This window comes from Desmodus rotundus, chromosome 1 (genome assembly GCF_022682495.2).
Source record: "Desmodus rotundus isolate HL8 chromosome 1, HLdesRot8A.1, whole genome shotgun sequence".
NCBI classification, from domain to species: Eukaryota; Metazoa; Chordata; class Mammalia; order Chiroptera; family Phyllostomidae; genus Desmodus; species Desmodus rotundus.
In genome coordinates, this window is record NC_071387.1 from 78,447,115 (window position 1) to 78,463,250 (window position 16,136).

At 40.7% G+C, this 16,136-nt stretch overlaps 1 protein-coding gene across 5 annotated transcripts in view; it reads left to right on the forward strand.

Annotated features, from left to right (window-relative positions):
* Positions 1-16,136, forward strand: part of SLC35D2 (solute carrier family 35 member D2) — a 62,916-nt gene that overhangs the window by 25,857 nt on the left and 20,923 nt on the right. For 3 of the 5 annotated variants that reach the window (XM_053925140.2, XM_053925148.2, XM_053925171.2), the window contains 5 exons: positions 3,261-3,332; positions 4,226-4,294; positions 8,478-8,580; positions 9,802-9,894; positions 15,566-15,633. In XM_053925140.2, the coding sequence (XP_053781115.1) occupies positions 3,261-3,332; positions 4,226-4,294; positions 8,478-8,580; positions 9,802-9,894; positions 15,566-15,633 (405 nt within the window). The remainder of the gene's footprint in view (positions 1-3,260; positions 3,333-4,225; positions 4,295-8,477; positions 8,581-9,801; positions 9,895-15,565; positions 15,634-16,136) is intronic. The other 2 variants (XM_053925170.2, XM_053925155.2) reach the window with 2 other exon arrangements.

Below are 16,136 nucleotides of genomic sequence, written 5' to 3' on the forward strand. Positions count from 1 at the left end.
TTCTTTCTTTCTTTTTTTAAAGATTTTATTTATTTTTAGAGAGAGGGGAAGGGAAGGAGAAAGAGAGGGAAAGAAACATCAATGTGTGGTTGCTTCTTGCATGCCCCCTACTGGGGACCTGGCCCAAAACACAGGCGTGTGCCCTAGAGTAGGAATTGAACCTGCGACCTTTGGGTTTGCAGACCCGCGCTCAGTCCACTGAGTTACACCAGCCAGGGCAGGATTCATTTCTTCATTATCAATCCTATTCATTGATTATATGAGTATGTCCCTCCTTAACCCAGTACTGATTGTTGTAGCTTTGTATTAAGTTTTGAAATTGGGTCCACCAACTTTGTTCTTCTAATTATTGTTTTGGCTTTCTGGTTTTCGTGCATTTTCATATTAATTTTAGAATGAGCCTTTCAATTTCTGGCGGGGGAAAGCCAGCAGAGATTTTGATATGGATTGTGTTGAATTTATTGGTCCATATTGGGGAGTATTTCCATTTTAATAACGGTAAGTCTTCTGATCCATAAACATAGGAATGTCTTTTCATTTAATCATCTTTACTCTTTTAACAATATTTTGTAATTTTTAATGTATGAGTGTAACATTTCTTTTGTCAAAATTATTCCTAAGAATTTAGTTCTTTTTTTTTAAAAGAGATTTTACTTATTTATTTTTAGAGAGAGTGGAAGGGAGGCAGAAAGAGAGGGACAGAAACATCATGTGTAGTTGCCTTTTGCACACCCCCCCCACCGGGGACCTGGCCTGCAACCCAGGTATATGCTCTGACTGGGAATAGAACCAGTGGTCCTTTGCTTTGCAGGCTGGTGCTCAATCCACTGAGCTACACCAGCCAGGGTAAATTTTGTTCTTTTTGATGCTATCATAAGTGGAATTGTTTTAATTTCCTTTTGGATTGCTTATTGCTAGTGAATATAAATACAACTGATTTTTGTATATGCGTTTCCTGCATACTTCCTTAACTCTAATTAGTTGTAATTATTTTTATAAATTTTTAATGCAATTTATTTATTTATTTGAGAGAGGGGAAGGTAAGGTGATGCGGTCACTGGCCCACAGTGTCTGCGGCGTTGTGGCTGAGACGATACAAATTCACATGGACTACCGAGTCCTGTGGAGGAAAAGGGACTGCATGGCCACTCTCTCAAGGGGAGAGCGCCCCGACCCTTGCCTCACAGGCTTTTATTGCTTTTCTGGACACATTACATTAAGGATGGTCCTCATTTAATATACACAGGTTCACTTTAGGTGGTTACCTTTTACAGAAAACAAAGGAGAGGATGTTGCTAATTACATAAAAGAGGAAGGATATTTGCAAATGTAAAGGGAAAAGTGGTTGAACTGGTTACACTCGTCCTTGGGAGGTTTAGCATAGATTTTAGGAAGTTACTTTAAAGATATGCAGTAAACATTTGCTGCCTCAGTTCAGGGTGAGGGAGTTTTAGCAAAAAGCAAGTGTCAAGGCAGCCTAGGTGCAATGCAGGCCTGATTCCCCACGGGATAACCCATCCGTGGGCGTGGGTCCTGTGTGTCAGACCTCGCTTTCCACTGGCCTTTCCAAGTGGGAGCTGGGCCCACGCCATGCAGAATGGTCTCCTATAGTAGGGAGAAAGAGTGGGAGAGAAGCATTGATGTGGGAGACAAACATCGATGTGATAGAGAAACATCAATCAGTTGCCTCTTGCACATGCCCAACTGGGACTGAACCCAAAACTCAGGCATGTGCCCTGACTGGGCATTGAACCAGCACCTTTCACTTTGAGGGATGATGCCCAACCAACTGAGACACACTGGTCAGGGCTGTAATAATTTTTAAATGAGTTCCTTAGGCTTTTCTATATATGTCATCTGCAAATAAAGATAACTTTATTTCTTCCTTTCCACACTGTATGCTTTTCCCCCCGCTTGCTTAATTGCCTTGTCTAGAACCTCCAGTAAAATGGTGAATGGATTTAGTGGTGAGAGAGAACCTGCTGGTCCTATTCTTGGTCTGAGGAGGGAAAAATCAAACTTTTGATCATTAAGTATACCTCACCTGCTTTTAAAAGGCATTATCTAAAAATATTTTTGAAGTTTAATTGAAAGTAACAAGACATTTAGTTGACTGCTTTGACAAAGGCAATTCAAACCAGTCTCATCTTTTTTTAAAATTTTAAGCTGTTTATTAAGAAACAAAAGACTCAGAAAGAATTTTTGACCCTTCCCCCTGACCTGCCCAAGAGATTAAACTCTCATAAGAAATCTTTAAGTGTGATTCCTTAAAGATTTGGGTTCCTGAAAATCCTTTCCACACTTGGTCTCTGGTGGTAGTGCCACTGTCAGTGGGAAGTCTCTCCTCCAGTCTCAGGTCTGGCCCGGAGGAGCTGGCCACTCTCCCTCTGGGTTGTGGTTCTGACCTTCCTTCCCAAGGCTGCCATCTTCTGAGGGTCCCATCTGGAAGCAGGTGGAGGCGGGCTGTCCCAGCCCCGGCAGTCTGTTGGCTGTGTGTTGAGCTGTGTCCTGGAATCTCTGGGTTTTAAGAGTTGGTAGAAGTGTTTTTTTAAAGCATTGAATGTAACCTCATTACATAAAGTTTTGGAGGAAAATCACTGGTAATTCTATCTGCTAGCACACTATTTTAAATATTCATTTTTAATCTTTTAAAAAATATACAGAATGTACTTTGTTATAGTTGTAGGCTCTATATAATTTTGTATCTTCCTTGTCTTATTTAATATTTTCTTATAGTGGTAAAGTTATCACATACAATGTTTCCTCAGTGCATTTATCATAATTTATCTAATCGTTGCTTTGTTGTCTGACATTTTGTTGCTTATGATGCTTTTCCCAAAGATACTACTGCAGTGAACACTTTTGCACCCGTGGGTTTTTCTTTTCTTTGGATGATTACCTAGGATAAGTTTCCCAACCAGAAGTAATTAGGTCCAGGGTTAGGCCCATTTAATGACTCTTGATGTATAGCCCCAATCTGTTTTGCCAAAGGGCGTATTGGTTCACATTGTGTACTAGTTTAGCACAATTTTGTAGTAATTGGATATTATGTTGTTTTAAATAACTAATAGGTGAAAGTGACTAAAATTATTTAATTTCCCATTTTTAAATTATTTAATGTGATTTGGTAGTAATATACATGAGAATTAGGTCAATTCCTCATATTTAATTTGGAAAATTAGTGCCTTAATTAAAAATGTAAAACATGTTAAAATTTTCTTGGTGTCTGATGTTATTCTTCTTAAATCTTTTCCTGACAGCTTGCCGATGTTCACTGTGCTCAGGAAATTTACCATTCCACTCACTTTACTCCTGGAAACCATCATACTCGGGTGATTTTTGTTTTTCCTCCGTTTCTCTGATGTCCTGTTTCCCCTTCCCTGCAGTATTTTCACCTCACAAACTCTCAACATCTAGTCTTCTTTCCAAATAGTTGATTTGAATTGCTAGTAGTAGTAACTTCAGGACAAATAGTTATCTTAAAAATAGTCTCCTGTTTCCATAATACCCTATGAACTTAATGAGTGATTTTTTAATTATAATTTTACATTAGACAAATAATACATGTTTGTGGTAGAAATTTATTTTAAAAAATCAGTAACCCCAAAACAGATGCAAATCTGTTTCCTGAGCCAGATGGAATATACACTGATTTTGAAAAACAGAGGAAAAATTGTCCATGTATATATAGGCTAGGAGGGGAGACACTCAGGGAAATCCATTCTGATGCAGTGATTATGATGTAACATTAGAATACGTTTATTTTTGTAATGTTGGGTTAGAAGTTTTTCATAGGGATACTCAGGCTGACATTCATAAAGGTAATTCCTGATTTTGCTGTGAAGGTTATTTAGGAATGAAGTTTGGATGATGGCCCAGTTTTATCTTAATCTTTGGATGCTTGATATAAGTACCTACCAACTAGACCAGCAGCAGGAGCTGCTCTGCATTTTGTCCCAGCGTCTCTCTAGTGAGAACAGAGAAATGCGATTGTAATCAGATTAAGATGGTTCCTAAGAAATGCAGTAAATTCGGTCAGTTACTCATCTACTTACAGATACTTTCAATGCTTTCTCTAGGTAAAGCATTATTTATTCAGTTTCAGCTATAAAACTCTTAACAATGTTTATATTCAGTTTGTTTTAAAAATATGTTCTATATGTTTTTTTACTCTCCTTCTTTGGACTGTCTGTCTCTCATCTGCGCGTCTGTGTATTTATTACAGGAAACAGTATTCCTTGAACATCGTTGTCAGTGTCTTTGCCATCGTTCTCGGTGCTGTCATAGCAGCTGGGTAAGACTTTGGACAGTTTCTGCTCAATAACTTCTTTGTGTGTTTGACAACAGGCCCAGCCTCGTCCTCATTTTTTATTTTCCATCTGGCTGCCGTTGAATTGAGCAGCGAAGGGACAATCTGGTGTTTGGGAACCTCCCTGGTGTTCCTGTGAAAGTCAAACTGGATTCCATGTTGGCTGGAACGTTTCTGAGAATATATAAAGAGAGCATTAGAAGATATTAATACAGAATTTCTTCATAAAAAAGGAATGAACTGTTTACTTGTATTACTGAATATTGGTCTTCAATATAAAAATTTACTTGAAAACTTCTTAGGCATTTGATTAAGAAGAGTAACATATTTATTAAGTACGTTCCAGCTAGAATGCTGATTGGCTTTGTCATCCTGTGATGCCTTGGAAGTCAGTGTTTCCAAGGCAGAATACTCCCATGAGATGTCTTACGATGTTTGGGACAGGAGCCAACAATGCCAGTGCGTGACTACTGCCTTACTCACTAATATTCAAGAGCAGGAATGAGAGCTCGGAGTCTGCATTTGAAAGCAGGCGCTCAGAGCCTGTCTTTTATAGCAGGGTGGTCACAGCATGTGGGCAGTTACAGGCCCTGGGTTTAAAACAGTCCTGCCTCTGTCAGCTCTTTCTCAGCCTGCCTGTGCCTCAGTTTCCTCTCTTATAAAGTAAAGATTATAATAGAAAAGAAAACCCTACTTGAATGAAGGGAAGAAAGAAAAGATTAGAGGAATTTCAGTTAAACTAGTGACCTTAACTCATTTCCAAGCAAGTGTTCTGGATCATTACTTGCAAATTAAATAAGGGTGTGGGCTGCAGTGGCAGGATGTCTGGGATCTTATTCCGGCCACCTCACCTACTAGCTGTATTAGCTGGGACAAGCTATTCAACCTCTCTGGGCCCAGTCATGCCAGCAGCACAGTAGAAATGAGAATAGCATCCACCTGCTAGGTTCCTTGTGAGAAGTAAATGAGGAAATAATAAACTGGGGTTTGCCCTAGTGCATGGCAGCATCAACAGAAATGTACTAAGTGTTTACTGTGTGCCAGGCATCATTCTGGGTGCTAGGGAATCCAGTAGTTAACAAAACAGACAAGAATCCTTGCCTTTGGAAGGAATAGAGCTTCCATTCTGGTTGGTGGACAGACAATAACCTACGGAAATATACTTAAAAAATATAGCACACCAAATGGTGACAAAGACACGGTTTATTATTTATGTTTTCATGTGTATCTTGCTCCTCCCCAATCCTGGCTGGGGCGGAGGTCAGCCACTTGGAAGCCGGCCCCGGGTGTCAGCCTGCGTTCCCTCCCTGTGGTGTGCGCCAGTACAGACAGTAAGCAGCAGCACTCAGAGCCTGTGACAGTCATGAAGACTTTTGCTCAAACAAAATCAGATGAGTAAAATAGCTAAAATAAGAAGGTGCTCTGTTGAAAGTTCTCTGCCCTCACAGCACTCTGGGGATCTCTCCTGGGCAGCCTCTCTCTTCTAGGTTTCTTCCAGCTCAATTTGAAAACCATTGACTTAGAGCCAGTTGAAGAATTTACAAAAAAAAAATGGTTTATAAACAAGTCTGTAAATCTTTGGTGAAGAATGGCCCTGCAGGAGCTGTGTGTGTGTGGAAGCACATTCCAGAACCAGTTAGCGGAAATTTAGCTTATTTAACATATGTGACACTCTAATGAGCTGGAAGGGTAGCTGGTTTTATCTAAGAGCCATCTTGGAATAGTAATTCTCGACTTTCCCCTTTGTCAGCACCCACAGAATGAACATCCTGGTGGGTGACAAGTACAGTTCTTAGCTGTAGGCCAGCTGAGACCCCACCCTTCTCTCCTCTCACAGAAATTAACTCATCCAAATATAAGTAATCCTAGAATGGACTCAGTTGGATCAGCCAGTTAATGCTGCTGTAACAAACAGCCCCCACATTTCATCTTGGCTGTTTAACATATCAAATGTATTCTGCTCACACCTCTCATGCAAACCAATGCCAGTTAATGCTGTGTGTGTGCTCTGCTCAGTGTGGCTGCTCAGGGATCCAGGTTGATGGGACCCTGCCTCAAAGGGGGCTTCTTACTCATCCAGGCTGGAAGAGGGCATATGGAGAATTGTATACTCATTCTGCAAGCTTTGGCCCTGAAGTGAGGTGTTAATTCCTCTTACATTTTATTTGCCAAAGCAAATCAGAAAAAGTTGAAATAGAATGTCTGAACAGCCCTAAATGACAACCACAAGGGTTAACCATGAATCCGCTCATTTATAAACAAGTAAATTCCTCTCAGCCCTGGCTGGTGTGGCTCAGTGGACTGAGCACCAGCCTGTGAATCAAAGGGTCGCCGGTTCAATTCCCAATCTAGGGCACATACCTGGGTTGCAGGCCAGGTCCCCTGTAGGGGGCACACAAGAGGCAACCACACATGGATCACATTGATGTTTCTTCTGTCTCCCTTAACCTCTCTACAAATAAATAAATAAATAAAATCTTAAAAAAAAATTCTTCTCAAACTTCTGTGCTTTCACTACTGGCCTAAACAAATGATGTTTGGAACTGCCCTGGACTCTACTCCCCCAATCCCCAGAGGGAGAACTGAGAACTCGAGAATCCCTCAGGCTCTCTGAGGAAGTGAGCAACACCTCCCTTCATTCCTCTAGAAACCTGGCTGTTTTGCTCATTCTGCTCTTTGCCAGTTAAGGGAATGGCCAACTTTCAATCACTGAGCCTAATGTGAGTAGGCAGGAGGTTTGAACCCTTATTTTGAGGGATTCTATTTCTGTGAGTGAGCCAAAGAATTCTGATAGTGATGACCTAAAATTAACTTACAATCTCACAAATATATGTAGATAATAATGCCAGTGGAAGCTTCAAGCAAAATCTGGTTTAAATTGTGTACAGATCTTGGTGCAGTTTTTGCTTCTCTCTTTCTTTTTCTTTTTGGTTAGAAATAATATTTTCATATTGAAGGGGATCAGGATATGCTGCTCTGAAATATGCCACTTTGACCTAAACATTGTTTTGAGCTGAAGGTAATTGAGAATCAACAGATGCAGGAATCTCTGCCCTCCCTTTCCTGCCTAAAAGCAGATCATATTTTCTCTTTGTGAAGGTGTCCCCTTCCCTGGACCCGGAAATAGGAAAGGTGAGAGCATAAACAGACCTAACTAAAATAACCCTTATCTTCTGTTAGTTTCCCCCATATATTTCCTAGTCCCTTTCCCATCATTTGTTCCTCAAAACCTAAACCCTCTTTGTTAAAATGGTATATAAGCCCCAGAACCAAAAGCTTCGAGTTTCACTTCTCTGTGAACTCCTGTGTGCATAAAATATTTACTACAATTTGTATACTTTTTTTTTCACTGTTCATGTATCTCTTGTCAGTTAAATCTACAGGCCTCCAGTCACTGAACCTGAGGGGGTAGAGGATACCTCCTTGGCAATATATTTTATGCATTATGACATTGGTCTCATACTGTCTGCAAGGTCATGTGCAGGTGGATGAATCACATCTTGGCTAAGCTGTTGTTCTCTGTTTCTTCCCTATGTCATATCCCCCCAAATATTTTTATACTAGTATTATTTATTTAAAGTAAAACTTGAAGAAATGTTTCACAAGAATGGGAAGAAGGGAGCCTTAGAGGAGGCGCAGAAAAGGCATGGCTCTCTGCTTTGCCTTTTTGATGGACGGTGTTCTGGTGGACCATGTGACTGGGCACCAGATGTAGGTGTCAGTTTCTCAAATGACCCCTCTTGCTACAGTCGCTGCCCAGCTGTCTCCACGCGGCTGTACCCTGGGGATGGCCCTATTTACTACAATAAGCAACTGCCACTGGGTGTGTTGCATAAGTCATTCCCCTTAGAAAAGCAGAGCTCACCAATTACTATGCTGATTTATCAGTTAGCAAGAGAAAGGGCTTTACAGGAAAAAGAAGATGCTTAATGTCCTCTGGTTCTAAGCCACTTGTGATTAAGTGGAAGCCACCCGATGGCCTGGTTTTGTGTTTGTCTGGAGGCAAAGCAGAGGAATTAATCATTCACTACTGAGGGGGAAGCTATCCCGGAGGAAGGTAGTTACTAGCATCACCATTGGATTTGATTGGGGAAAGATGAAATGGGCAGACTTTTGAGGCCAACATGTGAGTGTCTGAAGAGTGTTCCTTTTGTGTTCTCTCTCTCAGTTCTGACCTTGCCTTTAACCTGGAAGGCTATATTTTTGTATTCCTGAATGATATCTTTACGGCAGCAAATGGAGTTTATACCAAACAGAAAATGGACCCAAAGGTAACACATCTTCACTCCTATGTCGTTTAGGCTTTGTCATCTGGCCCCTGAAATTACACGAAAAAATAAAATGAATTTGTAAAGTTGGCACGTAATTTAATTTACATAATGTCACTAATTTATTTTCAGTGACCTTGCCTGTAGAGTTTCTTGTTACTTCTTGTCTTGCAAAGTTTGGGTTGAAAATTAGATAGGATGGGGAAAGATGCCACTGTTGTTGATGTACAATCAGAATATATAAAAGGGATTATTATGAAAGGCAAATTAATAAAAGTTTTTTGTACCACCATCATCAGTGACCAGTTGAAGTCTGAGAGCAACTCCAGCTTGAGAGTCTGGAAATAAGGGTTCCAGTTCCAAGTTTTGCTGCTTACCAGTGGTCATTGTGACTTTGAACTTGAACTTCTTCAAAACCCCAGTTTCTTCATCTGTGGATTGAGGTGATTGGAGTAGGTAATTTATAAGGTCCTGTCCAGCAGTAACCACCTCTCACAGTCCTGAGGGGTTGTGGGCAGATGAGCTTTTCTGCTGAGGTGCCGCCTCCAGCCCTCACCCCAACCCCAGCTGTTCCGGAAGCACAGGAGAATGAGCCAGACATACGGTTCTTTGTACCAAGTCCTTTGTGTCAAGCGAGGGGTTTTCTCTGATGGACAGGCTTATTTCTATGAGCTGTTTTTATTTTCTCCTCAGCCATTTGTTTTTTAATGGTGGCACTTTTACAAAAACAGTTTTGTCACCTTTTGAGAATCACAGTATGTTGCCCTTTATGGAAAGTGGTGGAGAAGTGGTGTAGCTGCTTTAATGAAAAGTAAATTTATGGAAGATTGGAAATGTACCTATTGTTGTAACCATTCTGTTCTTTAATAGAAAGTGCAGATGTTTTTAAGGAGTTCTATTCATATTAACATTTTTAATTGTTTTTTGTTTTCTAGATTTTCTATTTTGAAAAGCGTGCTTTAAAAAAATTAGAATATCAGAGAAGGGTGGAACCTTGGAGGCCATCCATCTCCAACCATTTTATCTGTTTTTGTGTGAAACCAATGTTTATTCTGAGATTATAGTATACCTGAAAGGAATCATTTTGCATTAGAGATTTGCCGAAAATATTCCAATACAGAGTTCGTCAAGATGCATTTTGTAACTGCCTAAATAGATAGTTTATAAATGGAAAGTTGATATTCATGTTTCTAAAATCAAGTGGGGTTTTCTTTGTTTTCGCAGGAGCTAGGGAAGTATGGAGTGCTATTTTACAACGCCTGCTTCATGATTATCCCGACCCTCATCCTTAGCGTCTCCACGGGAGACCTCCAGCAGGTAAGCTGATGGCAGGCACTGTATTGTTACTCAGCATTCTTTCACATCTTTGAGTTTAATCCTCAGTACTCACTGAAACACAGCGTGTAAAGGTTACTAGGATTCCATGCAAGCAAGATGTCTGATATCCCATGAATACCTTTGGCACTATCCTTTCATTGGCATTTACCTTTAGACCCCTGGGAAGTGGCGGCAAGAGGTCCCAAGAACTCTGGACTGGAAGATTTTTGGAAAACAACCATAAAAATCTGAGCTTGAGTCTCACTACCCTTTGTTGATGTGGGGAGCCTGGGAAAGCTACTTAACTTAGAAGGGGATTTTGACATTAAAAATGTTATTTATTTGTGTATTACCTTGATTATGGACATTTTAAAACATGCAAAGTAGAGAGAAAAATGTAATGAACTCATGTACCTTCCCCCACCCCTGCTTCCATACTTTTTGGTATTTTGTCATTGATATTTCATCTCTCCCCTCTGCTCTCACTTTCCCCAATGGAATATTTTAAAGCAAGTTCCAGACAGCATGCCACTTTGTCTTTAAATATTACAATATCTATGTTTGGATTTTGAGAAGGTATTTTTCTTTTCGTATTGTTACAGAGCAAGGTGGGGGATGGTGGTTGACGATAAATTATTACAGAAAGGATCCTCCCTTTCTGTCTCTGGACGTTCCTCCCCCCCCACTCCCACCTGCTAGGTTCGCAATGCCCGCCGCCAGAGGAAAGACCTCTCTCAATGCCAGAGACTGGTGAAAAGGAAAGAAATTGTTTATTTAAAAGTTACACAGACTTAGGGTAATGGCTTAATGTCTTCAATAAGATACTAAAGTCCTTTAGAACACCCACAGATGCACAGTCCTTCCCTCTCCCTGTGCCCAGTCCGGGGTACCGTGTCTCAGGAAAGGAAGTAGAAGTCCATGATTCAGGCTCCCGGCACCACCAGCTGTGTGGCTGCCGCAATCTCCAGTTAATCCAAAGCCGTGCGGCACCTTCTCATGGCCCAGCAGCAAGAGTCCTTCCTCCCCTTTCTTCCTGGCAAAATCTCTCCTGCTGCCTAAGCCGTGTGGCAAAAAGAAGCACTCCAAAACCACATGGTCCTTCTACTCTCCTTCAGAACCGTGTGGTCCCTTTCCCCATTTCAGAGCCGCGTGGTCCTCTTCCTTTCCCCTCAGAGCCTCGTAGTTCTCTCTCTATGGCTGCCGCGCCTAGGTTTAAATCCCAGTGCCCATCTTCCTTTGCAGCCCATTTCCGACTCCTCCTACAGTCAGTTACACCTGCCAGCATCCCCGTATTCTTCCAGCTTTACTGGGCTGCCATAGTAAGTCTGGGCAGGTGTGGCCCCATGGCATGGAGCCAATCGTCTCCAAGCTCTCACGCAGGCCCTGTAACCAGGGGGAGTTGCTTCCCAGTCCCATCTTGGGTGGAATTTGGTCCCATCCCCCTGGCTCAAAGCATGGCCACAGCTATTTAACACATCTATGAAACCAGTTAAAGGTTATAGATATGTTAAATGACTGTGCCAGGGGTTAGCTGCAAAGCTCTTGCTACCCAAAACAGCTCTGAATGGCCCTGTTCCATGCGTCCCATCCCCCCTGGCTCAGGCTTGTGGGGGTGAGGACATCCTACATACATTTTTCTAATATTTCCTGGACACCTTGAGCTCTGGACCCCATTACAAATCCCTTCTTGGGGCCCTCCTCTTGGCTGCACCCTGCTTCAGTATCTGCCCTACTCCCTTATGTGGGCACACCAGTGAAGGACAAATGAAGTGGCGGATTAGTAGAAATATAGGTGGCCCAGCTGGAGAGTGGTGGCCTGTCTCCTGGGAGGGGCAAATGTGTGCCCCAGGACACTGACAGTGGCCACCTTGCAGTGTGCTGGCGCTGCCAGCCCTGCTTCTTCAGAAAGTTGCTGGCCACGCCACTTCTAGGAATGTTGCCTGAGTCTTAAGGAGATGTTTAAACTCAAGTGAAAAGCTAGGGTGTTACCTCAGCCCACAGAACCAACCCTGCTGGCCCGTGGCGGGGCGGTCAGACAGGCCCTGTGTAGCAGCTGTTTTGGGGGTTGGTAAGAGAGGCCCCGAGCAGCAGCTGTTTTTCTCCCACAGGACAGCATTTCTGTGTATAACAATCAGCGGGGGCGGGGGGGGGGGGCAGTGTGTGCACGCAGACTGACTCAGTCCCATTAGTAGCACTTCAACGGATTTGAAGGCTGCAGGTTTCTGGGGACTCTTGGGGTAGATGGCAGGTCCCATTGTCCTTCCTCAAAACTACTTTTTCACTTGTACAGTTCCTCTCCGAAAAGCAGGGGGCAGCAGAAGGGCTTAGCAGCAGCGTCCCTGGGTAAACAGCCATTTCCATGAGTTTCTATTGAAAACCACCCAGAAACAGCAGTTTTGGTAAAGGGTTCTCATTGTGTGAGCTGAGGCCTCCTGTAGTTCAGGGTGTTGGAAGGTAGGGCAAGCACCCACCCCTCTCTAGTAATAACTTACAGGGCAGGATATCAGAAAGTACAATATTTTCTTTTCAGTCACCATCAGTTGATTTTAAAATGCATTTGGGGCTTTTAATTTTATTTTTTATTTGTTTTTAATCCTCACTCAAGGATATGTATTGATTTTTAGAGTGAGAGGAAGGGAGAGAGCAAGAGATAGAAACATTGATGTGAGAAACACCAATTGGTTGCTTCCTCTGCGTGCCCAGCCGTGGATTGAACCTGCCCCCTGGATATGTGCCCTGACTGGGGACCAAGAGCGAAGGTTTGAACCCTCAGTGAGGTAGCTTGTCTCATTTCATTATCATTGAAATGAGGTTTTCTTTTAAAGTCACTGGAATGTATCTATTCTGAAATCCTGGTGTTTTAGAGCTGTTTCAGATACATTTTTATTTCTAGAAATAGAAATCTAGAAATTCCTAGCAACCCTTTGAACACCTGATTGGAACTATAAGCATATTTCCCCATAGGAACAATGTTATGAATGGCATGGTGACCAGAAACTTAATTTTAGGTACCTATGAGCAAAATAGACTACATAGTACGTATGCATTAAGTGTGGTTGTTTCCTCTTGTTAATCTGTGTCATGTCTATTTGGTTGTTAGGCCAGCCAAAAGAACCCTGAGGGTAAAGGAAAATTTGTTCCCCACACTCCCTACAATTGATTCAGGACAAACTTCTTCCAATCACTTTTGACCATGGCTGCCTCCATGTTGATTGTTGAATAGATGCAATAAATAAGCAAATAATTTTACATAGGTGTGTTAGTCTGCAATGCAAAATTGCATTTTACTTGGCATGTTTGGTTTGATTTTACCAGAAGTTGATTGATGAATTAAACGAAATGTTAACTTCTCTTATTTGTGGAAGGAGCACTTCGATGAGTTAGTTTTCCTGGTTGACAGCAGAGGGTCAGAGATTGTGTTGGGAGTCAGTGCGAGTCACTGCAATGGGGGTCCACTCCTGGACCTTGGACTTACACAGTTGGTAGGTCTAATGGCGTCTTGATTCTGTCTCTGATTGAGTCAGTGATTGTTAACAAATTAGGCCTATGGAAATCATTCAGTAGGTGAACTAAAGTCATTTGAGTCATTGAATGATTGAATCAAAGTACATTCATTTTTGTATTAAAAATTTATTTAAAATTTCAATTACAGTTGACATACATGTTGTATTAGTTTCAGGTGTACAGAATGCTGATTAGACATTTATATAACTTAGGAAGTGATCACCTTGACAAGTCCAGTATCCATCCACCCAACACCATATGTAGTCATTACAATATTATCGACTGTATTCCCTGTGTTGTACTTTACATTCTCGTGATTGTTTTTATAACTGGCAATTTGTCAAAGTGCATTTAGTGTATTACAGTTGATGTTAGGGGTAAATATGACTTTTTTCTGATTAAAAATCCACAAATGCAAAGTGAAAATGATTCACATGCTTACATATGTTTACAGCAATAATAAGTCTAAAGGAAGAAGTACTTTTATTGTTACTCATCTTGAATTATTTTGTTTTAAAATAAATGTCATGCTGCATTATTTTTTAAAATGCTACCCATATAGCCTCATCATTATTAGAGAAACACAATAAAGCTGAAATCTGTCAAACTTTAGGTTGGCCAAGAATCCAGATGTTTTTATGAAGGTTACTCCATCACCCTCTGTGGTTTATGTGGTTTATAACTTGGATTTCCTGTTTACTTGGTTCAAGTTTGGAGTGTATGGTTTCTTCTAGTCCCAATTCCATTTGACTTTCAGACACAGAGTGTTTTCGTGGTTTGTGTCTGGTTTTGCCATCGGGGCGTCAGCTCCCAATGGTGGCTGCTCCTTTGATTGGCATGGGACTTGCCAATATGACAGATTTATACTCATATTTTTTCTTTCACAAGTAAACATTTAAAAAAAATGCTTTAAGATGGAAAATTTCAAACCTATGCAGAAGGAGAGAGTATAGTATAACAAACCCCATGTACCCAGCAATCAGTTTCAGCATTTATCATCTTTTAAATTGTATTACCTTTTTGGTAAGAGAGGTGGGTAAAGTATTACTAATGAAACAGTGACAGTAAAGTGTACAAGGTTATAGTAATCAGACAAGAGAGTTCCATTTTAATTGGTTTAAACAATTTGAATTATAAACATAAGAAAGATTTAAATAATTTTAAGTATATGAAGTTATTAAAACTTGGCCAGCAAAATATTGCTTAATAGGAAATAAATAGAACTTTTATTCAATCATAGTATTCAGCAGTACTTAGGCATACTCTTTTATAAAATGATTTTCTTTATTTATTTTTAGAGAGAGGGGAAGAGAGGGAGAAGGACAGGGAAAGAAACATCAATGATCAGTTGCCTCTCACATGCACCTCCTCCCCTCCCCCCCAGCCACTGATCAAACCCACAGCCCAGGCCTGTGTTCCAGCTGGGAGTCGAACCAGTGACCTTTTGCTTTGCAGGATGATGCCCAACCTACTGAGCCAACCTGGTCAGGGCAAATCTTGAGTCCCTCTAAAATCATTTTTGGAGGCAGGCAAGAGACAAATCATGAATAAAATACTTTTTATTGTCACTTGTCATTTCAAGATGGTTAATTTTATGTTCTCAGCTAGGGACTAAGAGCAGAAGCTGAGTCTTAAACTTTTCTGCCTACCAGTACCTCCACCAAATTACTTTATTGCTTTGTAAATAGCAAATAATTGTGTCTTTGTTCATGATATTTCCTAAGCATTTGCAAATTCTAGAAAACAGAGTAATGCCAACATTGTTAATTTTATAATAAGCTTTGTTCTAAGGTTATTTTTATAGAAAGTAAACCTAACCTGATTGTGTGACTACAATTTTAGTAAAGATTTAGCGATAGCCATAGTAACAATAACTCTCATTTTCTTGCCACCTGCAAGGTTCTAAACAATTTCATGAAATCCTTATGTTGATCTTTTGAAGAAATTTTAAAAAAGTAATCCTCATTTTGTAAAATGGGCCTCAGGTTTAGGGAAGAAAAGTAATTTGCCCAACGTTACATAATTGGTACTACCTAGGGTTTTTAAAATAATGTTTTCTCTTTGGGAAATTGGCTCCTGTACTAAATAAAATGCACAATGTGGTGAAATCAATAGATTTAAACTGTAATTTTGTTGATCTAATCATTAGTTTTCTTTTTGATACTAGGCTACTGAATTCAGCCAGTGGAAGAATGTTCTATTTGTTATACAGTTTCTTCTTTCCTGTTTTTTGGGGTAAGAAACTATAGATAAATAAATACATGCTTTGGTCTGTGGTATCTCTTGACAAGTCAAATCGAAATATACATTCTGTCTGTACTGTCAGAATTCCTTTGTTTGTCCTTCAGTTTTCTCTGGGAAGTTCCCATGTAGCAGAGGAGTGGACTGGGGCCCATGTTACATGCCACATTCTACAGATAGGATGTTGCCTATTGATTTCTTTTTCTTTTTTTTTTTGGTGATAAAGGAAATAATTCTTTATTTTTTTAAACTACTTTAAATATACTTTATTGATTATGCTATTACAGTTGTCACATTCCCCCCCTTATTCCCTTCTGCACACCTCCTCCCACCACATTCTCCCCACCTTTAGTTCATGTCCATAGGTCATACATATATGTTCTTGGGCTTCTACATTTCCTGTACTATTCTTAACCTCCCCCTGTCTATTTTCTACCTACCATTTATGCTTATTTCTATACCTTTTCTCCCTTTCTTCCCCTGCCCCCCTCCCTTTC